The 17808-nt window shown below is 43.0% G+C and overlaps 1 protein-coding gene across 3 annotated transcripts; it reads left to right on the top strand.

Annotated features, from left to right (window-relative positions):
• The first annotated feature begins 1412 nt into the window (after nt 1-1412).
• Nucleotides 1413-16710, top strand: degs1 (delta(4)-desaturase, sphingolipid 1). 3 transcript variants are annotated; one of them, XR_009790692.1, is made up of 4 exons: nt 1413-1639; nt 9244-9986; nt 10409-10778; nt 16390-16528. XR_009790692.1 is itself a non-coding variant. In XM_061789092.1 (3 exons), exons 1-3 carry the CDS (start codon nt 1558-1560, stop codon nt 16534-16536), a joined length of 972 nt encoding a protein of 323 aa, XP_061645076.1. In that variant the 5' UTR covers nt 1423-1557; the 3' UTR covers nt 16537-16710. The 3 variants fall into 3 exon arrangements, 1 of the variants encoding a protein (XP_061645076.1); XR_009790693.1 differs by having other exon boundaries at nt 1415-1639; nt 10471-10778; XM_061789092.1 differs by lacking the exon at nt 10409-10778 and having other exon boundaries at nt 1423-1639; nt 16390-16710.
• Nucleotides 16711-17808: the final 1098 nt, after the last annotated feature.

The following is a 17808-nucleotide window of genomic DNA, read 5'->3' as shown; positions in this document are numbered from 1 at the left end:
CGCTGCGTAATACGTTGTTCCCTGCACGAACGAATCACTCATTGTACTAGTTGGCAATATGGCGGGACAGTTCATGAAGAAGTTCAACGAACGAATCACTCATGGCTTACAGTACATTCAGTTCGGGTCAGTACAGTCCCTCCCCCACCTGCACGGCGCTGCCTGACGCTGGCTGCTCATGAGTCATTCAATTCAAAATGAGCGATAGTATGCTGCAGTTCTCCTTTGTCGCTGCTGATCCCAGTCGTGAATCACTTCCCTGTTTAAATATATATATACAATATAATATGATGTATTCCCTTGTACAGGAGGCCTGATTGACCTCCAACACGCATGTCTGTCAAATCAACAAACAAAGTGTAAGTGTAAATGTCTGCTTGTTAAATGAGTTTTGTTGCACTGAAATGCAAACAATAAGAAAAGAACACTCGACAAACACGTTTTGATCTAAAACTATAATTTAATTGCAAATCATGATTACCGTGATAATATTAAACAATACTAATTGCAGTAGACAGAGTGTGTGCGCTTGACTGCATACACTCCTTAAAGTCTCGGGCGCCCTTTGCACCGGACTATTGCGAGATTAGTCATTTGAACTGCTCTAAGTGTGAGAGCACTCTGCATCTTTTTGCACAATTGTCAATTTTTGTTTTTTTTTACCGGCATTACCAGATAACTAGCAACCCTTTATTGCTCAGAGACTGTTTTTCTCAATGTCTTTATGTCTCCAAAGTGTTCGCTGTCAATCGACTGTCTGTTGTCGTACTAGAGCGGCTCCAACGACCGGAGACAAATTCCTTGTGTGTTTTTTGGACATACTTGGCAAATAAAGAGGATTCAGATTCTGATTCTGATGAGCCGTTCCCTTGAAAAAACTAATGCCAGTGAAAGCTCGCCCCGCAAGGACGTCAGGATTCAGGACGAACGCTACGAGTTCACAGTGGACTTCCGCATCAGTTCACTGCGTCGCATCTTAGCAGATCGTAAACGAAGAAGTTCAGCGAACGAATGACTCGTGGCTGGCAGTCCGTTCAATTCACTTCAGGACGTTCAGTTGCGTCGAGTCCCTCCCCCACCTGCGTGGTGCTGCCTGACGCTGGCTGCTCATTGGTCAAAGATTCACAAATGAGTGACAGAACGCTGCAGCAGTTTCGTTTCCGCTCACTGCGTCGACCAAGCTCAACAGAACAAATTAGTATTTCATAAACTGATCCGAGTACAGCCCTGCGATTGGCTGGCGACCAGTTCAGGGTGTACCCCGCCTCTGGGATAGGCTCCGGCACGCCCGCGACCCGCGAGAGGAGAAGCAGAATGGAAGCTGAATGAATGAATGATTCCGTTCAGTACGTTCATAAAAAGATTCGTTTTCGAACCATTCCCTGTTATGACTTGTGAGTCATAGGACCGCAGCTGTGACGTCATAAGGGCGGGGTGGGGAAAGTGGAAAGCAGAAGTGAGGAGGAGGAGGACGACGACGACCACCATTTTCTAACGCCGGAGACTTCATTTGAACGTGTGTTTCACGGGAAATTCTTTCAAGCTATTTCCTCGAAGATGGGGAATCGGGTCACCCGCGAGGACTACGAATGGGTTTATACTGACCAACCGCATGCTGACAGGAGGAAAGAGATCCTTGGTGAGCCAATTTAGCAAGTTCGAATAAAGTGGAACCTTATCACGTTGCCGAGGTACCTCCGTAAGATTGCGATTAGTGTTCATTGCTTAACCTCGAATTGAATTTTTCGAATTTTAGCAACGTTGCCTCCATACAAGCGGATTTAAGTAGCAAACGTTAGCGAAGGTTCAAGATCGTTGCCGCATACGTCATCGTCGCAGAAGCTAAGTTGACGCAGTTTACTGTGGGAATGAATGTACACCAGTGCGTTTTCAACTTTTTCCAGCAAGTAGCACCCAAAAACATACTTCGCTCTCGATAACGCCACGATGACAATATGAAAAAAATGCACTAGCATATTAGGCCGAAGTGTTCATCGAAAACTAGACGGAGGTTGCCTTTTAATATTATCGCAATACATTTGGTCCTGTTTAAATATTAGCACTGCGCTAAAATATAGGAAAAAAAAAAATAAAAAAAAATAACGTTGTCTGGAATATCCGGTATCGCATCATAGAATGTGATGCAAAATGAGGTGTCGGCGATGCATTCCTCAGTTTCCATTGCTAAAATATGCGACGCGTGTTTTTCAAGTTAAGTGGAAAGGACAACAAATTCGGAGTGGCCAGCAGCTCGCAAAACAAGGATCGAACCGTTTGTTTCTAGTGACGTGTTGAAAAGAGCGTGGATTGATAACATCAACGAAACTGTTTCTATAACCCACTGTCGCGCCGTGCCACTTCCCGCGAGTTAGTAGTCCTGCGTGGTTCTATTAGCATCATCGGAATCCTCTTTATTTGCCAAGTATGTCAAAAACACAAGGGATTTGTGTCCGGTAGTTGGACAACAGGCAGTCAATTGACAGAGAATACCCTTGAAACATAAAAACACAGTCACTGACCAGTAATGTGGTAATGCCGATATTTACATTTTTTTGGGGACATTTGTGCAAATGATGCCGAAGTCGTCTAGCAATTTCGAGCAGTTTGAAATGACTAATAGAACAATAGTCAGGTGCAGTGACCATTGTGCAAATGGCACAGACTCCAAGAGATTGATGTCGTTTAAAGTGACTAGTAGTGTGATAATCTGGAACAATGTCAATTGTGCAAATGATACTTCTCCAGCACATGAGTGGCCAGTATTGGTCAACAACAGAGATGCAGATAGTGCAGAGTGGCAAGACTACGACAGGGAGTGCACAAATCATGTATAATTGGTTCCACAGAGATGTGACTACAATCTCAAGACAAAATTGGCAGAATGTTACAATTGAATTGTAAGTTAACTGTTTAAGAAGTTAATGGCAAGGGGGAAGAAGCTGTTGGAATGTCTGCTTGTTTTAGTTTGCATTGTTCGATAGCGCCTACCTGAGGGAAGAAGCTGGAAGAGCTGGTGACCGGGATTTGGAGGGTCCAAGAGGATTTTGCCTCTTCTTGTCTTAGTTCTGGCAGTGTGCAAGTCCTCAAGGGTAGATAGGGGGATATCGACAATTTTTTTCAGCAGTTTTGATTGTCCGTGGCAGTCGGAGTTTGTCCTTTTTTGTGGCAACACCAAACCAGACTGTGATGAATGAACACATGATTGATTTGATCACAGCTGGGGAGAAGTGCCTCAACAGCTCCTGTGGCAGGCCGCGCTTCCTCAGAAGCCGCAGGAAATGCATCCTCTGCTGGGCCTTTTTGAGGATGGAGCTGATGTTGGTCTCCCACTCAATACAGGGCAGTTGGACAGTGTGAGGGGCAGCTGTGGCGAAGGTTGCCTCCTGAAGTCCACGATCATCTCTACAGTCGTGACCGTGTTCAACTCCAGGTTGTGCCTGTCGATATGCAGGCTCGTCACCGTCTTTTATGAGGCGATGACTGTGGTGTCATCTGCAAACTTCAGGAGTTTGACAGCCGCGTGCGTAGCGGTGCAGTCGTTCGTGTCGCGAGAGAAGAGCAGCGGGGAGAGGACGCATCCTTGGGGCGCCCCGGTGCTCGTGGTGCGTGTAACTTGCTACGCTAACGTAGCATCCCAGCATGCATTGCGGCCCTGTGTCCGACCGCTGTGATGAAAATTTCATAATTGAAGTCAATGAAATAAGCACTATATTGTTTAAAGAAAGAGAGGATAAAATCAACCATCATTTGAGTAGCAATAGTGGATATAGTAAATATAAATATAATAATTTATATAATATAAATAGCATGCAAGAGAACACATCGATACAACAACACAAAATAAAAATTACTCAGATCTCAAAAGTCAATTAAAACTCAGCACCCCATTATGTATATTCATAAAAACATTGCTGACAGATTGAATTAGTTTCTCCATGGAAAACTGGATTTATTTTGTTAATGTCCAACCCTAATTCCAATTAACTTGGGACATTGTGTTAAACAAATAAAAACAGAATGCAATGATTTGCAAATCACGTTCAACCTATATTTAGTCAAATACACTTCAAAGACAAGACATTTAATGTTTAAACTGATAAACTTTGTTTTTAGCAAATCATCATTAACTTAATATTTTATGGCTCCGACATTATCTTGTCTTTGTAGTGTATTCAATTAAATATAGGTTGAGCATGATTTGCAAATCATTATATTCTGTTTTTATTTGTTTAACACAACGTTCCAACTTCATTGGAATTGGGGTTGTACATTAACAAAATAAATCCAGTTTTCCATGGAGAACTGTCAGCAATGTTTTTATGAATATACATAATGGGGTGCTGAGGTTTAATTGACTTTTGAGATCTGAGTAATTTTTATTTTGTGTTGTTGTTTGTTGTTTATATGTGCCCTGCGATTGGCTGGCGACCAGTTCAGGGTGTACCCGCCTCTCGCCCGAAGACAGCTGGGATAGGCTCCAGCACGCCCGCGACCCAAGTGAGGAGGAGCGGTACAGAAAATGGATGGATGGAGTTAATCCATCGGCACAGACATTTTTGACGATGGCATGTCAAACTCTCATCTACTTTGATTCAGTCTGCAACTGCGTCCGCCATTACAAGGTTGATGTAATAAAAACAAAATAAATATTGAAGCCATAATTTATGAACGATTACGATGATAGAGTAATGTTGTTATGCAATTGAACAGAATACAGAATTATTTTTATCCTATTACAAAATATACTGCAATAACTGGCCCGTGGTAATGTTCTTGACAGCATTTTTAAAATATGGAAATTCAGACAAATTTGGACAATGTTCTGGAAGTGAATTTCTAGAGCTTGGCACCCTGTACTTGCACGCATTTTTCTTTTTTATTAGTTTCATATAGCTTACAATCCAACAGTTGAACAAATGAACCCCACCCATCCAACCCTTCCTGGTACACTTCCCCGGCCAATGAAAGAGGATGCTAATGAGACAGACAAGGCATACATCGAATATAGAAAAGAAAAAGTGATGAGACAAAATACCCTCTGATGTGACCTCATTGTACAATATCATGTCAAATTACCCAATCAGCAGCTCAGTCTGGTGCTAAAATAAGTTGTCATTAATAAGGATTAAAAAAAAAAAACGGGTTCTAAATCCCACTGAATTTTCCTGATTGTCCAGAGATAGCCTAATTTTTTTGTTACTTTGGTCCCAGCTCTCTGCAGGTCAATAACTAGATTCCCCCCCCCCGTGCGGTTCTGGGATTTTTGCTCACCGTTCTTGAGATCATGCGTGGAGCCCCAGATCGAGGGACATTATCAGCGGTCTTGTATGTCTTCCATTTTCTAATAATTGCTCCCACAGTTGATTGCTTCACACCAACCTGCTTACCTCTTGCAGATTCAGTCTTGCCAGCCTGGTGCAGGTCTACAATTTTGTTTCTGGTGTCCTTTGACAGCTCTATGGTCTTTGGTCAGTTTGGAGTGTGACTGTTTGAGGTTGTGGACAAGTGTCATTTATACTGATAACGGGTTCAAACAGGTGCCATTAATAGAGGTAACGAGTGGAGGACAGAGGAGCCTCTTAAAGAAGAAGTTACAGGTCTGTGAGAGCCAGAAATCTTGCTTGTTTATAGGTGACCAAATACTTATTTTCCACCATGATTTGCTCATAAATTCTTAAAAATCAGGCTGTGATGTTCTGGAATTTTGTCCCATAGGTGAGGTATACCAATGACGGAAATTGCAGGCCTCTCTCATCTTTTTAACTCATTCACTGCCAGCCGTTTCCTGAACAGGGAAGCCCGAGACTGCCGGGCATTTTCGAACAATTACAACCCCCCATAGAATATTATGTACTATGACGATGTAAGGCGGCACGGTGGCCGACTGGTTAGAGCGTCAGCCTCACAGTTCTGAGGTGTGGGGTTCAATCCCCGTCCCCGCCTGTGTGGAGTTTGCATGTTCTCCCCGTGCCTGCGTGGGTTTTCTCCGGGCACTCCGGTTTCCTCCCACATCCCAAAAACATGCATTAATTGGAGACTCTAAATTGCCCGTAGGCATGACTGTGAGTGCGAATGGTTGTGTTTCGATGTGCCCTGCAATTGGCTGGCAACCGGTTCAGGGTGTACCCCGCCTCCTGCCCGATGACAGCTGGGATAGGCTCCAGCACACCCGCGACCCTAGTGAGGAGAAGCGGCTCAGAGAATGGACGGATGGATGGATGACGATGTAAATCCCAAAACCACCAAATGAAAGATCAGATTCTCGTCTTTCATCAGAAAAAAAGGTTTGTCTCTAGCTTATACCGTTCTTTAATCAAATCTGTTTCTGGAAGAAAAAACCCTTTTTTCTAGCAAAGTTTTATCCTCATGGATTTTATTCTTCTGGTGGCAGTGTGTGGTTGTCATTCTCCTTGAAACCAGTCCCTACTTCTGCAGTTTAGAAATATAACTATTACTATAAAAATTAGGCTTTACACGATCAGGATTTTTGGGACCGATCAGCGAGTTTACAAAAACCATAACCGATCACCGATCCGATCACAAGATGGAGGAATGTGTCTATTTAAATGACCTGTTCATTTACTGTAGATACTTAATTGCTCAAAACAATATATTTACAAGAAATAATGTATCTTTGTTCCTCTATTTATGCCAGTGAGGCATAGTGACAGACAGAACAAATGAATGGTCTTCTATTAGATGGCAGGAAGAAAATACAGCAATTAATGTATCCACTTTTTACAACATTTTCGTTTATTGGTGGGCCGTGAGATTTTTCAATTGTAAAATATGTTCCTTGGCTCCATAAAGGTTGGAAATCACTGCTCTAGTCAGATCGTGTATTCTAATCAGTCAGGTCAAACCAACATTACATGACAGAAATAATGGGTGCTAACTTACTTCTAATTAAAAAACTTTATTTTTAATTAAATGACTTCACCCACACCGAAGCTTTAAAGCATGATTCGACAGAACGGCGGCATGTTTACGTCCAACCGTTCGTGCTGCCACTCGCTTGCTAGGCTACATAACGTTTTTGTCGCCTGCTTGTGAGCCGTATCGTATTCAAAGTACGTGAACATACCGCAAGCAAGCCTTAAACCAACGTCCTCTCCTGTCCTGAGCACCGGTGACCACCAATACACGTTTTTCCCTATTTTGTCCTCATAATATATTCGCCGTGATCCACTCTTGTTGTCGTCGCCACGGTAACGTGTGTATCCGGTCGGATTTGTTAAAGATAAAGCCCAATGATCGTAAAAAACGGGATGCGTGGTGTCGGAATACAAGATTTTATTGCAGTAGTCTGTCATAGTGCAATATTGAAAGAGCAAATTTGTCTTTTAATTTGATCCGGACATTGTGTTGTCTGTTCCATACGGCCGATGTTTTTTTTTTTTTAATAACTTTATTGGCCGTCAGCTATTTACAGGACTACGGCAAAAGACATGCGACAAGGCTAAAAATAAACTAGCTTTTGGATTCAAATATACTGTGAACGATGGCGACGCGGAGTAAATGTCTTGCTGACATTGATCGGATCGGCGAATTATGACAAAGCGGATCAGCATAAAATGCTAATTATCGGCCGATAAAATCGGTGTAAACAAATGGCTGCAATATAACAAAGACTGAAAAATGTAAGGGGGTCTGAATACTTTCCGTACCCACTGTACAATAACGACAACAGATCAGAAGAAGTACTTATCTCAAAGAGCCAGGGCGTGATGTTGGCATCACGAAACAGTTGGCCATCGACAGCTAGCCACGCTCGTTTGCCTTTCTCATGGTGATTCTTCATCATCGGGTATAAGATTTTAGCCCCATGTTGATTCCCTTGGGGAACTGGTCGTTCATTCCGAACAAAGTCCCTTTGAGCTCTCGACCTTTTGATTTCACGAACACTTTTTGTTCAAACTTTGCAATGATGGGACGTGGTTGGGTTCCTGGACAAAGGCTTTCCAATCAATGAACACGGTGAAAGGTAATCTTGTCGACTGTATCTTGAGCGCAGACATCATGAACTTTTTAATCTGAGCCTCAGGGTCTTCCGGAGCTTTTTCTGGAATGCCCGAGAAAATGAGATTGTCGCGCATGCTTCGTGATTGAATGTCCAGCGTAGTTTCTTTCATGAGTTTATATTCCAGTCGAAGAGTTTGGAGTTCCGCTGACGTTGACATCATGTTTGATCGAAGCGCAGAGTTATCTAATCTTAGCTCCCAGACCTGTTGCGTGAAGTCCAAGCTCTTTCTCAGGCTGGTGATCTCTTGGCGAAGCAAGTTAAGTGTAATTGACAATATCTTGTCAATTGAGAGGAGGACACTAGTGTGTGTCTCTGTCGAATCAAGTCTCGAACCACTACTGGGGGGGTTGATCGTGTTCCATTATTCAGCAGTCATCAATCACCTACTTCCCCCATCAGCTGTGCAAGTCATGAGGACGTTTTATGGCTCCAGATGATATAAACCAGGTTTCCTGTGTCTCGTGAAAGCACTCTGGCTGGTTGAGGTTCAGGAGTCAGGACTGCAAGTTTATAATTTCTTGGGGTTGCCATGACACCCGGGCCATAGTCACTACAGTCAGTATTCAATATTCTTGAAAATGAAGTTGATTGCACTTAAAAAGGCTATAGTTGAATAATTATGGTATATCAGCGGCACAAAATAATATAAATGTTGTTATTGTGATTGTTTCTGCTAAAATTACCGTCCTAAAAAAAATGGTTAGTGACAGGGTTAGGTGACCTGGTAAAAGTCGAGGGTTGAATGTGATGCGGTCGAAAATTTGGGTGCACCTAATTTTGATGCTGGTGCACCCAAGAAAAACAGCTTGCATGCACCAGTGCAGAGCAAAATCACATCAAAAGGTTGAAAGGTGTTTTTCTGCATGTGGTTTCGTCCATCAATTCAATAAGAGCTTGTGCTGTTGATCGGCTGCTTCTAAGTCCATGTTATCATTGGTGACTAAGTTATGCTTTTCTCTGAAATGATCAAACCTGATATTGGAAACTTTTTCCAGATTTTTGGAGAACTGTGGGAGAATCGAAATGGGTCTATAATTTGTAAAAAGGTGTTTGTCTCCTTGTGGCTTATCGTGCCAACTTCACTGTTTTCGGAAATCAAAATAATTAGATATTATATATATATATATATATATAATTTTATTTTTTTTTTAAAGTTCATTTTTTATGAATGTATATTTTCTGAATATAACTTTTTTTTTTTTTTTTTTTTCCTCTCACAGTGAAATATCCACAAATCAAGTCTCTGATGGGTCCTGACCTAAGGCTGAAATGGATTGTGTGCATCATGGTGGCCATACAATTTTTCGCTTTTTATTTCATCAAAGATATGGACTGGAAATGGGTTTTGTTTTGGACTTATGCCTTCGGGAGCTGCATCAACCATTCAATGACACTTGCTATCCATGAGATCTCCCACAATACCGCTTTTGGAAACAACAAAGCTACGTGGAACCGATACTTTGCAATGTTTGCCAACCTCCCTATTGGATTACCCTATTCTGCCTCATTCAAACGCTATCACTTAGACCACCACCGCTACCTTGGAGGAGATGGTGTAGATGTAGACATCCCAACTGATTTTGAAGGCTGGTTCTTCTGTACACGTTTCCGCAAGTTCATCTGGATTATTCTGCAGCCTCTTTTCTACGCCATTCGACCTCTTTGTATCAACCCCAAACCCATAACTCATTTGGAGCTGACTAATGTTTTTGTTCAACTCACCTTTGACATTCTGCTCTTTTGGGTGTGGGGCGTCAAACCTGTGGTGTACATGCTGGCTGGCTCCATGCTGGGTATGGGTTTACACCCCATCTCCGGTCACTTTATAGCAGAACACTACATGTTCCTCAAGGGTCATGAAACCTACTCCTACTATGGCTCCCTCAATCTGCTCACCTTCAATGTAGGGTATCACAATGAGCACCATGACTTCCCCAGCATTCCAGGACGTAGGCTACCTATGGTTCGTATACCCGAAAGATCTCATTCATAATCACTTCATTGAGTTATGTCATAGCCAAAGTGCACCTGAGCTCCTATAAGGGGGTCTTTTATTTATGATTTTATTGAAATGATTGCATTTTCTCATGTAAAATGTGTCAGAAAGCTGCTGAAGGCAAAAACTCCCTTTTTTCCTTTATAGATGACAACATTGGGCGCACAAAAAGTATTTATACTCTGCCGAGCTGCCAATGTGTCATACTTAAAAAACAAAACAAAAAAAACCAAAAAAATTTTTTTAGATTTATTAGCGCTACACACGAGTCAGTGGGGTTTTGGATTAATGAGCAAATTCCAATGATGGAACAAGTCTTGAGTCAGAATTGTCACATTCAAATCAAAACTAGTCGTAGAATAAAATATTTCTTACTTTATTCTGACAAGCGCTGCAATGCCGCTGCCATTTTGACTGTGTGCATCGCTTCTGGGTGGTGAACGCATGATAGCTTCGCTGAGATCCCCTGAAGGAGGCTTGCATTTCGCCGATCTCTCCAATGACCTGCATGGATACCATGGAAGCGCCACCACTGATTCGGAAAAGGAGCCATCACAGAAGAGGCAGACTACAGCACGGCGCGGCAGATTTTAATGGGAGAAAGTTGATCCAACACAGCGTGAAGCTAGAGTGGCTAGGTAGCCAGGAGGCTAAGTCCCAGCAGGCTAGCTGGAAAGGCGACAGCTTGGTCCGGTCCGTGAGGATTCATGGCACCAACGATGAGCGCTAAACAGCCCCGGGATTCTACCTGTGGCCAAGGTACGGCGCGGGATCTTCGTTGAAGTAACCATTTTAAACTAAAAAGTAAAACATTTCTGGACGGAGACACGGCAGCTAAAAGGCGTCTGTCAAAACGCATCGCTCAGAACATGCCAGGGTACTCCCCTACCGGTTGTTGATGTGCTGGTTTGTGATTCCAAAAAAAAAACCCCAGAGCAAAGTAGTTTTTTTTAGCTCACAATGTGTAGAAGCAGCTCCCTTGTCGGGAACAGCTCCAGGAAGTCTGCTGGCTGGTCAGAGTCCAGGTCCGCGGCGGCGCTCAGGAGTTGTCGTGAATGGGACTTTTGTGGGTTCCCAGTCAGCACACAACCAGCCATGAACAACCCCACCACTGCTTGATGCACATCCTTCCTGTGAATGATAAAAAATAAACAATTGGCATAAAAATGAAACATTTTATTACTGCAGTGTGAATTGGAGAAAAATAATTTTGATCACCTTTCTTGCCAACAGGTTGGTACATCTGGATGCACCAACTACAATTTATAGAAATATGTGTACAATTATCTGTCCATTTTCTGTGCCGCTTATATTTACCACAAAATATTTGTTGCTATAGTGCAATAAGGGAAAAAAAAAATAAAAAAAATCTACTTTTCACATCGTCTGAAAATTATATATTTGTGCAAGACTGTCTATAAATGGAAGAACGACAAAAAAAATATATATATAACGACATATTATTATTATTCTTTAATAACTTCATTGGCCGTCAGATATTTACAGTGCTACATCAAAAGACGCCGCAAGGCTAAAAATAAACTAGCTTTTGGATTCAAATATACTGTGCACGCTGGCGACGCGGAGTAAGAAGTCTTTTGCGTAGCATTGATCGGATCGGCGAATTATGCCATTAAAGCCGATCAGCATAAAATGCGAAATATCGGCAGATACCGATAAGGCCAATCAGATCGGTTTAAAGTCTACTAAATGACTTAATTCAGAATTCATTCAAACGTGCTCTTGCCCAAAGTACTCCAATCTGGATAAGCCCTCTTTTCTCGATAAAAGGGCATCGGTTTAACGCATCTCAGCCAATGCGTGGCGGAAATTTGCGAGACATGGCATTGCAAGACATACGGTGCTGTGAAAAAGTATTGGACCCTTTCTCAAAGTCTTATATTTTTGCATAGTTTCCCCACTTAAATGTTTAAGGTCAGCAAACAAATGTATAGACAAATATGCAGCCGTGGCCCAATGGTTAAGATCATCGCCTGCCACCGTGGGGGACCTAGGTTCAAGACCCCGACTGGACCATCCGCCAACATCCCCCGGACTCACGGCTGTGGTGTCCTTGAGCAAGACACTGATATCCCGAAATCACTGAAACAGAAACTTTCCCGACAAAATCAAGTCAGACAAAAGATCTAAAAAAGTTGCAACAAAATAACACTATCCGAAGAAATTCCAGAACTGTTGATAAATAATGTAATAAAGTAATCTATAAGTCTCTAGAGGGTTACAAAAGCCATTTCTAAAGCTTTAGGATCCCAAAAAAACATAGGGACAGCAATTATCCTCACATAGAGAAAACATGGAACGGTGGTGAAACTTCCCAGTAGTGGCCGACCTACAAAGATTCCCCCACGAGAACAGCAATGACTCATCCAGGAGGCTACAAAGGAACTCAGGACAACTTCTGAAGAACTGCAGCCTCACTTGCTTCAGTTAAGGTCGGTGTTCATGACAACAATAAGGAAAGAGACTGGGGTAAAAATGGCATCCATGACAGAGTTCCAAGGTGAAAACCACTGCTGACCAAAAAGAAAGGCTCCTCTTAACTTTTGGGGAAGAAAAACCATGAATGATTCATTCCCAAGACCTTTGGGAGAATATTATATGTACTGACGAGATGAAAGTTGAGCTTTTAGGAAGGTGTGTGTCTCGTTAGATCTGGCGTAAATGTAGCACAGCATTTCAAAAAAAGAACATCCCAACAGCCAAACGTGGTGGTAATGTGATGGTCTTGGACTACGTAGCTCCTTCAGGAACTGGACAACTTGCTGTGATTGATGGAACCATGAATTCTGCTCTTTAACAGAAAATCCTGGAAAATGTTCAGCCATCAATTCGTGACTTCAAGCTGAAGCGTACTTGGGTTCTGGAGCAGGATAACAATCCAAAATACACCAGCAAGTTAACTTCTGAATAGCTTAAAAATCAAAATTGAGGTTTTGGAGCGGCCTAGTTGACGTCCAGACTTGAATCCGATTGAAATGCAATGGCGTGACCTTAAGGCCGTTCATGCTCGAAAAGCCAACATTTTTGCTGAATTCAAACATTCTGCAAGGAAGAGGGGACCAAAATATCTCCACAGAGATGTGAAAGACTCATTGCTAATGAGAGAAAACGCTTGATTTCATTTTAGGGGCCATTACTTTTTCACACAGGGCCAGGTAACTTATTATTATTTATTTTTTTAATAAATGAAATCCCCATTTAAAAACAGCATTTTAAGTTCTCTATTTGTCTATTTACATTTGTTTAAACAAAAGTAGGGAAACTGCAAAAATATAAGAATTTGAAAAGGGGGCTAATACTTGGCACGGCACTTTATTCCCTATATCCTGAAGGTTCGTATCATCGGAAAGCTTGTAAACCTAGAAATTGACAACCTATACGAATCATGTTAATATTTTTTTTAATTCCAAAGTTAAAATGGAGAATGCTGCACACAAAACATACCGAGAATTAACAAACACTGCACAAGTTGTCTTCCCATGGGCTCACCACCTATGGGAGGGGCCATAGGGGTCGGGTGCAGTGCGAGCTGGGCGGTGGCCGAAGGCAGGGACCTTGTCGATCCGATCCCCAGCTACAGAAGCTGGCTCTAGGGACGTGGAATGTCACCTCTGGTGTGGAAGGAGGCCAAGCTGGTGTGTGAGGTGGAGAAGTTCCGACGAGATCGGGCTCTCCACCCCACACAGCTTGGGCTTTGGTACCAGTCATCTCGAGAGGGGTTGGACTCTCCTCCACTCTGGAGTTGCCCATGGTGAGAGGCGCCAAGCAGATGTGGGTATACTTATTGCCCCCCCCCCCCGGCTTGGCGCTGGTACATTGGGGTTCACCCCAGTGGACGAGAGGGTAGCCTCCCTCCACCTTCGGGTGGGACTGTTGTTTGTTCCTTAGCACCAAACAGCAGTTCAGAGTCTTTGGAGGGGGTGCTGGCGAGCCCTGGAAGGGCGTGTTTGGGAGGAACGGCCCCACCGATCAGAACCCGAACGGTGTTCTGTTATTGGACTTCTGTGTTCATCACGTATTGTCCATGACGAACCTCATGTTCAAGAATAAGGTTGTCCACACGTGCACTTGGCATCAGGACACCTTAGGTTGCAGTTTGATGATCAACTTTGTGGTTGTGTCATTGGACTTGGGGGCGTATGTCTTGGACACTCAGGTGAAGAGAGGGGCCTGTCAACTGATCACCAGCTGCGATGGTGGGGGAAGATGCTGGTCCGACCTGGCAGAGTCCCCCGTCAGAAGGAATTTCAACTCCCACCTCCGACAGAACTTTTCTCATGATCCGGGTGAGCTGGGGGACATTGAGTCAGAGTGGACCATGTTACGTGCCGCCATTGCTGAGGTGGGCCGACCAAAGCTGTGGCCGTAAGGTGGTCGGTGCCTGTCGTGGTCGCAAGCCCCGAACCCGTTGGTGGACATCAACGGTGAGGGATGCCTTCAAGCTGAAGAAGGAGTCCTATCAGGACTTTTTGGCCTGTTGTGTTCCTGAGACAGCTGATGGCCAAGCGGAATGCAGCTTTGGTCGAATCCAAGCTGAGAACAATAGCGCACTAGCCAACGACTTGAATACCTTCTACTGCAGATTTGAAAAGGTCTTTTGTCGAACCCAACACACACACAAATGATACAGGTAGTGATTTTTTTATAGAAAGTGTAATGAGATCTAACAAGGGAATCTACAGGGGAACAATACAGGAAAAAACAAGACCAAGGAAAATCAAACATTGGTAGGAGGAGGCTGAACTTGTGATGTGAGGGTGGACCGAGCGTGCGGTGACAATGCATATCGCTGCTCTCGTTAATTTAAACCCAAATATGCACTAATCTGTACTTTTAGTAGACTGCAAGTTGGACTCACGTGCGTGGACACAATTTGGGCAGGCTGGTCGATCTCTCGAATGTTTGGCCGGTCCGGTCCGCACGGGGAACAGGTGGAAAGAGGAGGAAAGAAAAGAAAAAGTTCTGAGGCAGGGCGGCCTGAACCTAGGGGTGTCGCTGTTCGCAAGACGCTCGGAGCAAATGTGCGCCGCCCGCTTCCTTCCCAACGGAGCTTATCCGTGAGCTGCCCGGGCACCCAAAAGGGTAGCTCGGGAGCGCGCTGGAAAAGAAGGGTTTGATGTGTCCTCACCACCTCGTGGTGAGAGGTGGGACTTCCTAGCTGAGCCAGTCTTCGGCAAGTTGCTCAAACGAGTGCGCACAACCAAAGGGGGCTCCGGCCTTTATGCCCAGTGGAAAAGGGGGTGTTTACCCCCCTCCGAGGCCAAAAGGGGAGCTCGACCGCCTCTTCGTGTTACTTTTCATCCTAGGATTATTTTGTGGTTTACAACCAGTGGGATAAAATGTTAATTGTTGGATTTAAGATAACGAGACCATTTTCCAGCTTTGCATTGTCATGCGCACATCCCCTTTAATCCCTGTAATGAATGTTTCAATTTTATATTGTAATATAATATTTGCGTTGTGTGGGGTGAAACGTCTCATCCATTTCAGTTGACAAACAGATTTGACATCAGACATTCCAAATTTGCAGAAATACAATCAGTCGTGGCGCTGTTGTGATGGTACACTGAGAGAGTTCATACAAAGTTCTTAAAATATCATGTAACATTCAAATTCAGTGACTATTGTGATTAGTTCCTCTGGAGTTGTAGTAGCTTTCCACAGTTTCCAGGCAAAAAAGGAACAAATGTCCCTGGAGCTCCATGGGCAACCACCGAACTGGGTTTCTCACCTTCTTGGTCATCAAGCCAGTGTCCCAAAAAAAAAAAGTCTTTGTTGGTGAGACTCTTCAGGCTGGCTGAGGATAAAAGTTAATTAATTTAGCGTCCGAGTGAGAAACCAGTGTCCGTGTCTCCGCTTTGATGAGCTCCTTCGACCTGGCTGGGTAATTCATTTAGTGTCCGTGTGAGAAGTTTAGTCTCTCAAGCTTCTACTTTGATAAGTGGACCAGGCTTTCCTTAGATGTTTTGTGTACGCAAACGGACTCAGCGGGGCGACCGAGACAGGTATGCGGAACAGCGCGAGATTGGGGTTGCTGGGTGCCCGTTACAATGTGTTAGCAAACCTTGAGTTTCTTATCAGAAGAAATATTTTTGTATATCATTTCTGTGGCATATTAGAAAGTACTGCAGATGTGGTTGATTGTAAATGAGTTTTCTTTATTAAAATTTCTTCAATCCAAAACCCATGAAAGTGTAGCACAACAAGCTCAAATTCACCAGAATTGAACCACGGGTGAGTCGTCAAAGCATCATCCAAATGCACTGTGTTCATGTGAAAACGTCAAATTTGGGGTTGTACATGGTGGCCAGTACAACTAATTCTCATTTATTCTATTCCTATTTTGCAGGTGAAGAAAATAGCAGCAGAGTATTATGATGACCTTCCGCAGTATACGTCGTGGGTGAAGGTCCTGTACGACTTCATCATGGATGACACATTAAGCCCATACTCACGAGTCAAGAGGAAGCTGAAAGGAGATGTCAAACTGGAGTAATTTCAATGAGCGCTTCTCTGGAACAAACGTCTTTGTAGTAACATTCAAAATATTGATTTGTTCTTTTAATTCACAAGAAAATATTTAGTCATCAAGGTCTGCAAGCCCAATTCTTGGGATAATAATTTTGAGATTTGTATGGGTCAGTGTTGACTGTGCCTGGTATGTGTTTTTTTTTTTTTTACTGAAATCAGTAAACCTTTTGAAATCTGACTTTATTATTGTTAGTATAAAAGACAATTATGAAAGAAAAATGTATAACTAACTTGTTCACTGTCAGTGTGCCTTTTTATTGCCTTCTGCTCTCTGGTGACACTTTGAGAAATCAGCAGGAGGATATTAACTGAATCCATCAGTTATAATTGAATCCCAACATGGAAAGTTGTTTTTTTTTTTTTTAGAAAATGATGCACTCTCCAACGGTCGACAAAAGGGGAAGAAATGACATACTGCTCTCCCTTGGACCCTCACCCTCACTTCATTGGAATGCCAAACACTTTTATGGTGTGGTGAGAAAATCAAGAAATGACAAAAGGATGAATTAGGTTTTCAGTGATGGCTGACACCAGAAGAACCCATGAAAATACAAGACCGGTTTGCTAGATTGTTAGTCAGAATCATTCAAAGGAACTTTAAGAGACCTGTCACATTAATAAAATACATGTATTTTTCAACTACATTGGTAGTCCTGTATGGATAAAAAAAAAATTAAAATCAGTCATGGTCTTTATAACATCAGTTCATTTCTCTGCCTTTTTTAAACAGCTACAGCTTTTAAGACTTCTAACATTTTATGTACTGCAACATTTTACAGTATTTTTGTTTCCATATCAAATGCACTGACAGTAAATTAATCATTTGAGATTAAGTGGTAAAGTTAAATGCATCTTTGTTTTTGGAGAATTGTTGGCTACATTCAAGTGTTTTCAATAAAACGTACAAGCTGAAAGCAAAAGATGTTCATGATCAGAAATGTCAATGCTTAATTTTGACCAAATGGAAAAGGCTGAGACTGTCTGTATGTAATAACAATAATAATAAAGAGCTGGTCCACTGTTCCACGGCCAGGACGAAAACCACACTGCTCCTCCTGAATCTGAGATTCGACTTCCCGACGGACCCTCCTCTCCAGCACCCCTGAATAGACCTTACCAGGGAGGCTGAGGAGTGTGCTCCCCCTGTAGTTGGAACACACCCTCCGGTCCCCCTTCTTAAAAAGGGGGACCACCACCCCAGTCTGCCAATCCAGAGGCACTATCCCCGATGTCCACG

This window comes from Phyllopteryx taeniolatus, chromosome 11 (genome assembly GCF_024500385.1).
Source record: "Phyllopteryx taeniolatus isolate TA_2022b chromosome 11, UOR_Ptae_1.2, whole genome shotgun sequence".
Classification (NCBI taxonomy): Eukaryota; Metazoa; Chordata; class Actinopteri; order Syngnathiformes; family Syngnathidae; genus Phyllopteryx; species Phyllopteryx taeniolatus.
Note: the sequence above shows the minus strand (reverse complement) of the source record. Positions and strands in the feature narration are given on the sequence as shown.